The 15,523-nt window shown below is 43.3% G+C and overlaps 1 protein-coding gene across 1 annotated transcript; it reads right to left on the bottom strand.

The window, feature by feature from the left end:
* Positions 1-9,049: 9,049 nt before the first annotated feature.
* Nefl (neurofilament light) lies at positions 9,050-14,436 on the bottom strand. The gene is made up of 4 exons (XM_028758873.1): positions 13,296-14,436; positions 12,145-12,269; positions 11,412-11,731; positions 9,050-10,863 (listed from the first exon to the last, which is right to left on the bottom strand). Exons 1-4 carry the CDS (start codon positions 14,340-14,342, stop codon positions 10,724-10,726), a joined length of 1,632 nt encoding a protein of 543 aa, XP_028614706.1. The 5' UTR covers positions 14,343-14,436; the 3' UTR covers positions 9,050-10,723.
* Positions 14,437-15,523: the final 1,087 nt, after the last annotated feature.

Genomic DNA, 15,523 nt, shown 5'->3' with positions numbered 1-15,523 from the left:
CTATTTATCTCCAATAATTAGAGTAATATTAATTTTACTTCAAATAAATTATTGCGAGAACACAGAGGTCTTAAAGTATAATGCCAGGCTTTATAGATGAGAAACATGTATATACATGCGGAAGAGAAGCCTGGGTGTGTGCAGCACTGGCTGTGTGACAGTGAGGACCAGAGTGTGTATCCTCAGATCCCAGTAAATTCTGAGGAGTGCTGACCTACCTGTGCTTCCAGCCTGCTGGGAAGTCCAAGACAGGATTCCCCAGAGCAAGCTGGATAGCCAGACTAGCCCATATCCACCAGCCCAGGGCTCTATTGAGAGACCTTGTCTCAATGAAAGAGAGAGATAGAGGGAGGCTTTACATGCCAACCCCATGCTTCCAAACACACATAGGTGAACACATGCCTGCCCACAGGTGCACCCACACACATATGAATACATATGCATGCATGCCCACAAACCACACCACACACATACACATGCAACAAACGACAAAACAAACTAACTAACCTCCCACAAATCTTTATGAGTGATTAAAATGAACGTAATTCCTTTTTAATGATGTATTTATTTTTTATGAGTATGAATGTTTGGCCTGTATGTATGTATGTATGTATGTATGTATGTATGTATGTATGCATGTATGCATGCATGCATGGTGACTGCAGATGCTTATTTGATAGCTTGGAACTGGAGTTAAGGATTGCTGTTTACCACCATATGGATGCTAGGAACCAAGTCCAGGGCTGAAAAAGCAACAAGTGCTCTTAACCTCTGAGACATCTCCTAAATCCCATACTACCTTTTTGAACACATAATTCCACTAGCAGAATATTCAAATAAATACTAGAAGATGGTATATATAGATATCCATTCGGTGGGCATATTCATTGTCAAATTGTTTATAATTTTCCTAACATGTTGTGGAATTTAAACTGGAGCACGTAATCCAATAAGAATGAGGGTAGAAGAATTTCTAACAGTCGAATTGTGTCAGAACCTCCAGAACAGAAGCTTCCTGATTATAAAACATAATAATCACATGCCCAGTGTCCTATAAGGGCAGCTGTGACCAGGAGAGTAGTGAGAGTAGTGGTGGTGGTGATACTTGACCTTGAAGGCTTTGTCATAAGAGACACAGTATGTGCTGCCTTGATTTTGAGCAGCCTTGAGTTGAGGGAGGCCAGCTGTCATGTTGTAAGGATGCTCAACCAGCTAAGAGAGAGAGGTCCCGGTCAAAAAGGAACTACCAGCCACAGAAATGAAACACCTTGAAACATAGCCTGCAGCTTTGGTGAGAGCAACACATAACTGTAGCCAGTGAAGGCTTGGAACGATTTGATATGTCACATGAGTGACTCAGACGTGCTGCATATGCTTTGGTATAGGTTATGTTGTTATTGAGAGAGCATACTGCCTGCCACTTTCTGTCTCCATACATTCATGCTCTCATTAAGAAGTAGTTTACAATCCCAGCGCCCAACCCAGCACACATTCCCTAGGTACCCACCAGTTAAGCTTAACAGAGAAGTAGGCCAGCAAAGCGGCTAGGCAAGCTTCAGCTCTTCACTGTTACTCCTCTCCTCCAAATCCAATCCCCTCATACCCAGCTCCAAAGCAGACTACCCATTATGGCCGTTCCTACTCTCTGCCCCATTGCCAGGAGACTAAGCAGATCCTCATGCAACACCCTGCCTTTCTCCCTCCTGTAGGTCCTCCTGCCTAGGCCACCTAGACCATTCCCATTCCTAAACATCAGCTGTCAATATCTAGAAACACATTTGACTGGAAACCCCCCAGTGGTCACACTTAGCTGGGTTCCAGAAGAATTCACTATGAGGCAACACACAGCCACCACACCCTCCTAAGAACCACAGAGAAAACAAGAAAGCAAGGGGAGAAATGTCTACCATATAAAGACAAGAATTATTTCAGCATCTAGAATTACAATCTTTCCAAACCCAGTTACCTAGAAATCACTATGAAAACACAGTAACAGCCAGGACAGTATGTCTCCACTGGAGCCCAGCAACCCTGCCACAGCAGGCCCCTGGGATTACAAACTAGCCAAAGCACAAGAAAAGGAACTTAAGACAGCCTTCAAGAACATGATAGCGGTCCTTAAAGAAGAAATAAATTCCTTAAAGAAATCTATGAAAACACAAACTTACAGTGGAAGAAAATGAATAAAACAGTTCATTATCTAAAAGTGGAAAAATGATCAATAAATAAAACCCAAACTGAGGGAAATCTGGAAATAAAAAAAAAAATTAGGAACTCAGACAGGAGCCTCTGAGGTGAACCTCACCAACAGACTAGAAGAGATGGAAGAGAGAATCTCAGGCAATGAAGACATGGTAAAAGAAATGGACAGCACAACCAAAGAAAAATTTAAATCTAAAATCCTCAGCACTTGCTTAGCCATCCTCAGAGATGTTTCCTCCTACGGGAAATGAGAACAAATACAGAGAGACCCACAGCTAGACATTATAGAGTGCGAGGGACCTTGGAACCCCAGCCCTACGTGGGATTTCTCCATCAAATCCTTCCCCCTTGGAGCTCCAGAAATCCTTAGAAAAGGAGGTAGAGCAAGTATTGGAGGCAGAGGAGATGGAGGCCACCAAGAAAACAAATCCCTGTAAATCAACATAAGCAAAACTCATAAGAGCTCACAGAGATGGAGGCACATGCATAGAGTCTGCATGGGCCTACACCAGGTTCTCTGTGTATACATTATGGCTCCCAGTTTAGTATACTGATAGGATTCCTGAGTGTGTGAATGAGTGGGTCTATGAATCTCATGTCTTCTCTCGGGTTCTGTTCCTTCTGTTTGTCTGGTCCAACTGTGATGTGATAGGTTTTGTTTGATCTTATTATAATTTATTTTGTTATATTTTATTATTATTTCCTGGCAGCCTTTTCTTTTCAAATGAGAGCCAGAAAGGGAGGAAGTAAGGATGGGAGAGGATATTGGGAGGAAGTAGGAGGAGCAACAAGAAAGGAAACCCTAATCAGCACATACTGTGTGAGGAAAGAATCTATTTTCAAAAGGGGAGGGGGAAGTTTGAGGAAAAATGCCTGAGATAGCTTTCAGTACGAAGTAAAGAGTCAAATCCACTTACATATGCAACTATAAAGAATAAATGTTTAAAAAAATAACTAGGCACAAAACATCTAAGAAATCTAGGATACTATGAAAAGACAAAATCTAGGGATAATAACAAAGGAAGGAAAAAAAACTCAGGCCAAAGGCACAGAAAATATTCTCAACAAAATAATAAAAGGACATTTTCCTGACCTAAAAGTGATGCCTATCAAAGTATAAGAGCCACAGAGAACATCAGTAGACCAGACCAGAAAAGAAATTCTCCTGGGTACTTAATAAGCAAAACACAAAATGTACAGGTAAAACAAAGAATATTAAAAACTGCAAGGGGGAAAAGACAAAGTGCCATATAAGGTCTTCCTATTACAATTGCACCTGATGTCTCAATGGGGACTCTAAAAGCCTGAAGGGACTGGACAGATGTGCTACAGACTCGAAGAGACTAGGTGTGCCAACCAAGATTACTGCTCCCAGAAAAACTTTCAATCACTGTAGATGGAGAAGATAAGACATTCCATAACCAAACAAAATTTAAGCAAGTAATATCTATCTACAAATCCAACCCTGCAGAATGTACTAGAAGAAAGATTCCAACCTAAAAAGGATAGCCAATCCAAGAAAACACAGGAATAAATAATTGCACACCAACAAATCAGAAGACAGGAAACATACACCACAACATACATACACAACAAAATAAAAGAAATCCCCAAACATTGCTCATTGATAACCTTCTACATCATTGGTCTCAATTCCCCCAATAAGGCACATACTGACAGAAGGTAAGAACAGTACCCATCCTTCTACTGTGTTCAAGAAACATACCTTAATGTCAAGAATAGACCTTACATCATGGTAAAAGAATGGGAAAATATATTCCAAGCAAATAGACCTAAAAGCAAGCTGGTGTAGCCATTTAACACCTAATAAGCAAGACTTGAAACCAAAATTAATGAAGAGATACGGAAGGGTATATATAGATTCAACCAAGAGGACACTGCAATTGTTAACATCTACACATCAAACAAAAGGACACTCAAGTTCATAAAAGAAACACTACTACACTTTAAGTCACATACTGAACCTCACACTGATAGTGGGAGATTTCAACACCCAGCTCTTGCCAATAGACAGGTCATCCAGACAAAAGCCAAATAGAGAAAATCTGGAGTTAACAGATGTTGTAAACCAAATGGACCTATTTACAGAACATTTCACCCAAACACAAAATGAATATATTTCCTTCTCAGTACCTCATGAAATTTTCTGTAAAAATCACCATATACATCATCACAAAGCAAGTCTCAACAGGTACCAAAAAATTTTGAAATAACACTCTGCATCCTATCAGATGACCACAGATTAACGATGGATATCAACAACACCTGAAAACAAAACAAAACAAAGCAAAACAAAAACAGAAAGCTCACAAACTCTTGGAAGCAGAACAACAGCCAAGAGGAGACTGGAATTCCACAGGAGGCAGAGCTTAGCATAGGACACCTCAAAGCCCAGCCCCACAGTGACATTCTTTCTCCAATAAGGCCACACCTACTCCAAAAAGGCTACATCTTCTAATAGTGCCATTCCCTGTGAGCCAAGCATTCAAACACATGAATCTATGGAGTCAAACCTATTCAAATCACCACAATATTGGAACATGAAAAGATCTCTTGTGCTATTGGATCAGTAGCATTAATATAGGTTTTAAAAATGGCCATCCCAGCCTGAGGTCAGTATTTCTGCTTTTATCAAGCTTCAAGAATGGAATATATAGCTTGGTCACGCTAGCCCTTTTTGTCCTGGGAATACATTTATTCCTGTCCATTGCGTTAAAGCTTGTCTTTAACAACATCAGCAAGTTGGCAGCCAAAGTACATGGCTTGAAACTGAAAATAGACCCCAGACAGAGTTATTAAATTAATAGGCTGGCAAGCCGAGGACTGATAAGATTCTGCACAGAGCCTTGCCAACCTAAGACAGAAGTGCATTGCTTATAATAATGCATATTCCATGATGGCTAAGGAAGGGATTCTTGTCAGAACGACCTAAGACAGGCTCAGACTTGTTTATGAAATAAAAAGAGGGTAGAGGCAAAGAACTTTGGGGGCTGCTTGGCAAGAATCTGACATTGGCCAAGGACAAGGAAATGGGTTGCTTGGCAGGAATAGGACATTGGCCAAGGACAAGGAAGTGGACTTCAGGCAGGAATCTGACATTAGGCTAGAACAAAGAAGTAATTTCAGGCAGGAATCTAAATCTTAGGCTAGAACAAAGAAGTAGGCTTCAGACATGAAAATGACTTTGGGCTAGGACAGGGAAGTAGGTTCAGATATTTTGGTTATCCTGATAGGCCATTAGAAATAGAACTTTGTTTATTGCCTTGCTTGTTCTTTGATTATTTGTGTTTATTGTCTTGCTTGTTCCTTGGCTATTTGCATCTATTGTATTACTTGTTCCTCAACCTAGAACTGACCTTAATACTTGCATGTAATTAAAATGGTATAAAAGCAAAAAAGAAGGAGGGGGATGGGATAGGGGATTTCTAGGGAGGCGAAATGGATAAAGAGGATGGTATATGAAGTGTAAATAAATAAAATATCCAATAAAAACAAAAAAAGTCACACCATAAAAAAATGGCCATTCTACTAAAAGCAATCTACACATTTAATGCAATCCCTATCAAAAACTTCAATATAATTCTTCAGATTTCTAAAGGACAATTTTCAGCTTCATATAGAAAAAAAACAAGCAATCAAACAAACAGATTATCTAAAATGACCCTGAATAACAACAACAACAAAAATTTAAAAAAAATTAAAGCCTGTTGGAGGTATCAGCATCCCCAACCTCAAATTGTTGTACAGAGCTATAATAATAAAAACAGCATGGTACTGGCACAAAACTAGATATGTTGATCAAGGGGATCAAACTGAAGACCCAGTCATAAATCCACATACCTATGAATGCCTGATTTTTTTTTATTAAAAAAAAAAAGACCCAGAAACATACACTAGAAAAAAGAAAGCATCTTCAACAAATGGTACTGGTTAAACTGGATGGCTGGACATGGAAGAGTACATATAGATTCATGTTTACCGCCCTGCACAAGACTGAGAAACATGTAAAGAGATTGCAACATCCTTAGTGAACAACAACAACAAACTGGTAATCGAAACTACTTACTTTGAGATCTCATCTTACACCTGTCAAAATGGGTAAGATCAATAAAACAAATGATTGCTTGTGCTGGGGAGGATATGAGATAAAGGGAGTGGAAACATTCTTCTACTGCTGATGGGAGTGCAAATTTGTGCAGCCACTATGGAAATCAGGGTGGTAGTTCCTCTGAAAGATGGGAATCAATCTAACTCAAAATCCAGCTATAACAGTCTTGGGTATGTTCCCAAAGGATGCTTAATCCTACCACAGAGACACTTGCTCAATTATTTTTATTGCTGGCTATTAATCTTAATAGCCAGAAGTTGGAAAGTATCTAGATGTCACTCAACAGAGGAACAGGTAAATAAAATGTATATATTTACACAATGAAATATTACTGACATTTAAAAATAAAATCATAAAATTCTCAAGTAAATGAATGGGACTAGAAATATCTTCCTGGGTGTGGTATGTATATTCGTCAGGGTTCTCTAGAGTAACAGAACTTATAGAATGAATATACACATAAAGTAAATGAGAAACATGTATAAAATATGTTAATAAAACTTCATACAATGAATATACACTAATTAAAAGTTTAAAATGTAGTAAGCAGAGTTGAAGAGATGACCCAGAGGTTAAGAGCATTTTCTGCTCTTGTAGAGGAGCCAAGTTCAGGTCCCAGCAACTACATGGATGTTCGCAACCATCTGTAACTCCAGGTCTAGGGGATCCAATGTTTTATTCTGGCCTCTGTGGGATCTATATGTGAAAGGGGCACACAAATACATGCAGGCAAAACACTCATGCAGGTAAAGTAAATGAACCTTTAAAAAAAAGAAAAGTGACCAGCGAAGCTCACATACTCATATATCTGAAGATCATGGTGTCGGGTTGGGCAGAAAGTCATCCAGTGATCACAAAACAGATAACAAATTCAAGTGTGAGATGTCTGCAAGGTTTTATGAACACACTTAACAGTGGCATTTGACCAACTGAAGAGATCAAAAAGGTTTTCTAAGACAAGGACACTAATTAGCCTATAGCTGAATTATGAGCATAAGCTGTCAGGCAGGGATGAAGATGGGATCAAAAGATCAAGGTGGTTGGGGAACCTAAAGTGAGGGGCAGAGAAATTCATACAGGGTGGGTACAGAGAAATAGGTAGGGATGAGATCTCATCAGTTGTGTGACAAAACATTTCCTGGAGACATGCAACACTCATGTCTACTCACCCCAGATAGGGGTCCTACAACAGACCAAAGTATTGATACCGAATTTGTACTATTGGGGTTGCTTACAGGAATATGGATGAGGCGTTACTTACAGGAGCATAAATGACTCAAAAACAGCTGCATCACCAAAGCCCACCCCAGCACAAGTGACAGCTCACAAAGCTAGGAGCCTACAACATGCTGCACAGTCTGCAGCAGCTCCACAGTTTGGAGAACATCATTTCCATGGGCCTCAATTGATCCAGGCAGCTCAACTAGTTTCTGCTTCTTCCAGGAAGCCTGTGTGGTCTATCTTTACAGCTTTGCCTGTTTGAGAGTCTTCCTTGCAACTTGGCTCTGCCTAGAATTTTCTTTGCAGCCCAGCTCTCTTCCATCTGAGGATGGCTCTCAGCTTTTGTTGCTTACTCTGGTAGAAAGGGGCCTAGTGAATCTGATCAGTTTCAGGGACTTCTTGCAGCTATTTTAGGTTATCTTCCTACTTACAGAATTTCCTTGAAGGATGCAATGTTTCTGTCTCAGAGGAAATTTACACAATAACGAGCTGTGTAGTTGACATTAGAGATTCTGAGTTTTATATGCAAATGAATAGAAAGCTACAAGAGAGTTTAGTCAGGAAGGGTGTGGGGGCTGGGGGTTGTGCCTTGATTGAACTTGGCTTTCCCCATGATTAACCTACTATGTACAGAACAGAAGGAGCCCCATGTGAGTGTGTATTGTTGACATGGGCACAGCCATGACAAGGACCAAAGCCATGAGAAAATAGTAAGGCCTTTCCCCATATGGCTCAGACTCAGAATTGGCACAGCCTCCTTCCTCTGGTCCAAGCTTTGTCGTTCCCAGATGTCTGATCAGTGTGTACAAAATCCAGTGATTGTAGCTTCCTCCCCTCCTACCACCCCCACTTCACATGTTGACCATTCGAGACTGCTCACCTATACAGACCTCCTATCCAGACTCATTAGCTCCTTCCCTGTGCTGTACCCAAGAAACTCGATGAGGTTTTGGGTTGTGGAGATAGAAGTTGTGGCTCCATCAGAACACATGGTCCACCTGACCCCAGATTTACTATAACCATGAGCTTGTCATGAATTCAATGTCACAGTCCTTTCTACATTCCCTCACTGCTCTAGACAGAGTTCAAGACCCAAGAAGAAGGGGCCGGACACTATTACAGGATGCTGTAATACATACTGATGGCCCCAATACATACTGATGAAGTCCTTGGGACAGTGTCGGAGTGCATGGGGAGGTGCTCGTGGATTCAAGAAATCAATGGGATTGGGAAGGAGAAAAAAACAAGGGTCATGAAGGAGTGTGTGTTTTGTACTTCTTCAAGATGACCTTGGATAGTCTTACTTTCCCACTTGAAATCAAATATGGAGTAAAAGTTATTCCTCTTAATCATATCATGGGCTGGGTGACTGGGGAGGAGAGCCACTGAGACAGGGGACAAAGAATGGGAGCCAGGGCTTGCGTGGAGCCAGGGGAAAGAAGGCTGGCCAGTGACTCAAGCTAGAGGAGTGGTTTAAAAAAAAAGGCTGCACACTCATTGAATTTAGATTTTTTTTCAATATTTTATTATGGCACACAGGATTGAGTATGGAACAGTGTTCTTCAATCAAGTATTTCTTAAAACAACCAGATGTTTGCATCTACTCGCAAACAAGTATGGAAAGCTTGCAGACTAGGAATTTCCTATCTACAAAAGAACACCAAGAGCCTTCATCATTCAAACTCACATCATGATAAAGAAATGCTTTGCCTACTTGTGTAGTAACACATATTCAAGTAGAAGTAAGTGATGCAAAGAGACAGTGTAACTTTAAGTGGAGACCACTTTGATTTTAGGTAAAATTCCTAACACAGAAGGTCATCTAACAAACAGGTGGTGAAGAAATCAACAAGCCAAACAGTTCCTTAAGAACATCGGAGCCGCAGAAGAACACCAGAGCTGTAGATAGGCAAAGACGTCATCCATACTCCACACCAAACACAAGTGCAAGAATTGTCGTGGCTTTACCGTGGATGTGGATGGATGGGGGAAGATGTGATGCAGTGTCCAACCAGGTATTGAAATCCAAATAGTTACCAATTAAGACATGCATAGCAATGCCAATGCAGCACACAAGTTTATTCTCCCCCCCCCAGAAGTGACAGTAATATAATTCCATTACCAGCTTGTGTGGCCTTTAGTTTCAAAATGTATAGCATCAAAGGCAATTATGTGAGGCAGTAGAATTAAGCAGACAACACACCATTCATGAGCTCAGGATTCCAGGCAACATGTTTGCAGTGGCAGATAACCTCTGATAATATTACTCCCCACCCACCCCCCATCATTCCTCTTAATTATATCACAGGCTCAGGTTTCAATTTATGCCCATGATACTCAAGAAAGAATATATTAAAAATGTAACCATGGTGACAACTGTGTGGGATTCATAGTCTGTCCAGGTTGCACTACTACATAAGAATCCATCATACCTTCAAAATTGTCTTTTAGAAAGCCATCTCTCCGACTAGCAGTGTGTGTTTTGCATGGTGAATTACATTCTTATTTATGAATGGCCTCATTCATATTTATTATCAGTAAAGTTTGGGGTATTTTCTGGTCTTGACCTATTTGTTTATCCCTCAGAATGTCCAATTATGGACTGCACTCACTACAATTTTTACTTTATAAAATACTGGAGGTCAGTCGTTCACTTATATATGGTTTATGTTGGTGCCTTATTTAAGGTACTTTAGTTAAGTAAAAACCACAGCAAAATATATGTCATTCAGTGTAACTTTATTTACTATTTATTGCACATAACTCGAGGTCTTTAGTTTCTAACCACTGAAGTTTCAAATGACTATTTTTTCCATGAAGTTGCACATGAACATTAGTGAATTCATTTATTCGTGTTGTGTGTGTGGTTTTTATTATTATTATTATTATTGTAAACATCTGTGTGATTCACATTGCCATAGATCCTTAACTCATAAGCATGGACCATGCACAGGCTGGCAGCAAGCCAGAAAGCCACTCTGCAAGCAAACAGATACTCTGCGTAAGGAGGAAAGTCATAGCACAACATTGAATGTCCAACCTAAGTCATCTCAGAATTATACATATATTGACTTCTTAATTTGTATAGGATCTGGAACTCAACTGGTTGGTTGGTGAGGAGGTTGACCTGATTTGGGGAGATTTTTTTCCTGGAATAGTTGGGAACAGGGCTCAATCCTTCTTCTTAGCAGCTTGCTCCTCCCCAGCGCTTTCCTCCTTCTTCTCTTCCTCTTCAGATTCTTTGGTGTCTTCCTCTTCACCCTCACCACCTTCTTCTTCTTCTTTTGTGTCTTCAGACTCATCCTTGCCAGCTTGAACATAAGAAGAGAATACAAACTCCAGGTTAAGTTTAGGCAAAACATTTCTACTGAGGCTTTGTGAGTTACTAAACACTATGGTAGACTGTATCTAAAATCCTCTTGGCCCCACTCTCCTGAAGGACATGTCACAGACAGTGCTTGCCATGAACAATTTGCATGTACATGTAAAAGGAGGTTACTCCCAGGTGCTGGAAGCTCATCTCCTCTCCAAGACCTGGCCTCAATATTTCTATAAGTCTGTTCTTTTATGATTCATGTTCTTTAGGGCACAATCAATTCTTCGTCTTTTGGCCACCATCAAGTGTCGTTTTGGGTACCAAACCACTATGTTTAATGAGTGTATATGAACCTTTTACAATTTATCATCTGTGCTTATTAAATGTGTATGTTCTCATCATATGTGTATTGTTTATGACTGTAAAACTCACATAGAATTCTCTACGCAAGCAAGGCCTGCAAAGCTCATGGATCTCCCAATAGAGATCCACAGCCAGTTTGTAATAGAGATTCTGAAAGATTTTGTTTTATGCTTTGCATACCTTCTTCCTCCTCAGCACCTTCCTCTTCCTCTCCCTCCTCTTTCTCCTTCTCCTCCTCTTCGGCTTCTCCTTCAGAGGGGGGCTCATCCTTGGCCTCCTCAGCCTTCGTAGCCTCAATGGTCTCCTCGACCTCTGTCTGCTCTTCCTGGACGTGGCTGGTATAGTAGGCTGGGAATGAGCGAGCAGACATCAAATAGGAGCTGCTCTGCAAGCCACTGTAAGCAGAACGGCCAAAGACCTGCGAGCTCTGAGAGTAGCCGCTGGTGATGCTACCCACGCTGGTGAAACTGAGCCTGGTCTCCTCGCCTTCCAAGAGTTTCCTGGTGGGGAGGGAATGAACGGTACAGTTAGCCCAGCGCTGGATGTGTACATGACTTGCTTATCTAAGCACACATTCATCACTTTCCCCTATAGCCAACCTCAAAAGCAAATACAAGGACAAGCAAGATTAGGCAAAATCAAAATCTAATGAGCTCACGAGAGACCCCACCCAAAAAGGCTCTCTATGCATCCCTATTAGGTTTAAAATACGAATGCTAAGAACAGGGCTTATGTTACCTCAGGGTTAATTCCTTACACATTTGTAGCCTCTTGGAGGAACATCAAAGTAAGACTATTCTAGAACACTTGGGATTCCAGGACACTTGTCATTCACTATAACTCTGCACTGACTCTAGGCCAGTTGCTCAGTCCTGAGCCGCCACGCCCACTGCCCCCACCGCTCTCAGGTTACCTGTAAGCTGCAATCTCAATGTCCAAGGCCATCTTGACATTGAGGAGGTCCTGGTACTCCTTCAGGTACCTGGCCATCTCGCTCTTCGTGCTTCTCAGCTCATTCTCCAGCTTGTTGATCGTGTCCTGTTGGAAGATTGCTCTAAAAACTCAAAACCCAAATCTCTACTGCACTTATTTTACTGTAATATCTATGCTAAGGCCTGGCCTCACTTAACTCCAAAGTGAACACCTTCAAGAAATCGCCCTTAAAATAATTATGTGGTTGGGGTTGGCCTAAAATGCCCAGTCTAGTGAAGCAAGAGAAGAAGAGGAAGAGGAGGGGAGTTGACTGACATAAGTAGTTTTGAAAATTGTCCTCAGTCTCTTGATTATGGTAAGCTGTCTTTTAAAACTACCAAATTGATATTGTTTTTATTATTATTATCATTATTATTATTATTAACCACCTTGTCACACTTCTTTTAGCCAGGCCACATTTGGGGGAGGGAATGTGTGTGTGTGTGTGTGTGTGTGTGTGTGCGCGCGCGCACGAACGCACGCGCGCGTGCGTGTGAATTTGTATATATTTGTTTGTCTAAATAAATATATAAATAAAAATTATAGAATATATATATGTATAGTTGTTTATATACAATGTTTTCCACAACTCTATTTCTTCTCCCCCAAAGATGAAGAACTTTAAAAAAATGAATTGCAGTGACTAATTGACCTAAAATGTTGTGAATTTATTCTTGTGTCCCTGTTAAAAGCAAAACTATCTCAAGGCTGGGTGGTCCAGAGCTAGTGAGAGCTAGCAGCCATATTTATTAACCAGGAGATCCAGGAAGTACTGAGGGTAACTTGGAGTTAAGGATTGTCAGTAGAGAGAAGGCATTAAACTGGTGGCAACGCCCAACTCCGACTCCCTCCGCCCCTTCCTCCCAACTCACCCCTAAGAACACTGATTCAACCAGAACAACCAATTCCCAGGCATCAGTCGCGCCCCGCCCCTTACAAATGCCCCATCCTTTCCACCTCTCGGAAGCCCTTTGATAGCTGCTCTATGCTGGAGGACCCCCTAGCGTTCACTCTCTGGGTACGCCCTGCACCCCACCCCCAGCCCCCGATTGTGGACCTCCCCTCCCCCACTGAGCTTAAACCTTGTCATACCTGCATGGCGCTGATGTCTGCATTCTGCTTGTCTTCCAGCTCCTGCAGCTGCTTCTCCAGAGCTTCGTTCATACCCCGGCAGGCTTCGATCTCCAGGGTCTTAGCTTTGAGCAGGCGGCGGCTTTCCGACACCTCGTCCTTGGCAGCGCGCACAGCATCGGTGTTCTTGGCGGCGCTCTCGGTTAGCACCGTGAAGCGGCTCTTGAACCACTCTTCGGCATTTTGCATGTTCTTGGCGGCCAGCTTCTCGTACTGAGCGCGGATGTCCTTGAGAGCGGCGGAGAGGTCGGGCTTGGAGGACACGTCCATCTCCACGGAGATCTGAGCATACTGGATCTGGGCCTGCAGCTCGGCGATCTCTTCCTCGTGCACCTTCTTCAGGAAAGCTATCTCGTCCATCAGGCTGTCGATGCGCTTCTCCAGCTCGGCGCGGGCGAGCGCGGCCTCATCAGCGCCTTTGCGGGCTTCCATCAGCCGGCCCTCGGCATCCTCTCGGCTCAGCACCTCTTCCTCGTAGCGAGCCTGGAGGTTGCGCAGAGTCTCCTCCAGCCCCTCGCGCTCGCCCTGCAGAGCCTGCTTCTCGTTAGTGGCATCTTCAGCCGCCAGCCGCAGATCGCGGATCTCCTGCTCGTACAGGGCGCGGAAGCGGGAAGGCTCTGAGTGCTTCTGGCGCAGCACCAACAGCTCGGCTTCCAGGACCTTGTTCTGCTGCTCCAGCTCGTGCACGCGCTCGATGAAGCTGGCGAAGCGATCGTTGAGGTCCTGCAGCTGTGCCTTCTCCTGCGTGCGGATAGACTTGAGGTCGTTGCTGATGGCGGCTACCTGGCTCAGATCGAGGTTCTCCAGACTGGGCATCAAAGAGCCGGAGCTGGACGAGTAGCTGCGGCGCACCGATAGCGAGGAGGAGACCGGCGCGGAGTAGCTGGAGTACGCGGAGCGCGCCGTGCTGTAGCCGCTTCGCACGCTGGAGATGTGCACCCGGGGCGTCTCCACATAGCGCCGCTTGTAGGAGGTCGAAAAGTACGGGTCATAGCCGAACGAACTCATGGTGGCGGCCGGTGCGCCCCTCAGGCCCGGGGCGGAGATGGGGGACCTAGAGAGAAGAACGGGGGAGAAGAGGGAAAGGGGAGGATGGATGGCTGTGTGCGGCTCGGCGCGGTCCTGCCACCTCTATTTATACGCCGGGACTCTGACGCAGACTGTGATCGATCGCTGTGCGCAGGCCAGTGGGGGCAGCGCGCTGCTGCAGCCAAGGGGTGGATTCTGCGCAAAAGCAAAGGCGGGGGCGAGCGACAGGAGGCTAGCGAGCTGCGGCTCCCGCCTGGCCGCGTTTCTCTGAGGCCCCCTACTTTATCTGAGACCCCCGTAACTTTGTGGTTCATTCCTTTCCTTTCCTACTCCCCCGGCCCATCTTGCCTATTGATACCTATAGCCCGCATCACTCGGACCCTTAAATGTTGCAAATAAAAGGTTCTCAATCCCTACTGATACATCAACTTTAAACATAATGTCACAAAGACACCCTCTCCCCACCCACCCCCAGCTCGCCGTTTCTGCCCCAGGGACCCTCTCAAGCACCCCTCAAGCATTCGTGTTTAAGTAGCATGGCGGTGAGGCCAGGACGTTTAGATTACTGACAATAGCAAGGTTTCGCCCTTGCGACATTCCTGCAGGAAAAGTTTTGCGTGTCTTTGTAGCTATTTTCTGACATTTTCTTAAATTCGTCCCCCTTTCTTCTGACTTCTTTTATTTTTATTTCTTTCCGTATTACTCTGCTTCTCAATACGTAGGGGACTTGCACCACTACACACTCTTGGAACCGCAGGATAGCGGGTGTTCATTTTGGCGTTTTAAAAGCTTTAGAGCTGCTAATTTGTCTGGCACCTTTCATAGGATTTCCCCTTTCTTGATGGGAAATGAAGTCTGGAATGCTTAGGAGGGGTTGAAACTAACCAGGCAAAGACTTGCAAGGCAAAAGACAGACGCGCCCTGCCACGGGAGAACTTTAGGGTGCCTTGTATTCTCACTGAGCCATTCATACCTCCATCGCATCAATAGCCTCTTCTCCTATTTTCAACATCTGTGTGGTACCCCAACCTGGTGATGGTTTCGACAAGCCATGAAGGTGGATGGTGTGTGTGTGTGTGTGTGTGTGTGTGTGTGTGTGTGTGTGTGTGAGAGAGAGAGAGAGAGAGAGAGAGAGAGAGAGAGAGAGAGAGAGAGAGAGA

The sequence above is a fragment of the Grammomys surdaster genome, unplaced genomic scaffold, assembly GCF_004785775.1.
Source record: "Grammomys surdaster isolate TR1022 unplaced genomic scaffold, NIH_TR_1.0 126219, whole genome shotgun sequence".
Classification (NCBI taxonomy): Eukaryota; Metazoa; Chordata; class Mammalia; order Rodentia; family Muridae; genus Grammomys; species Grammomys surdaster.
The sequence above is the reverse complement of the archived record's forward strand: the minus strand, read 5'-3'. Positions and strand labels throughout refer to the sequence as shown.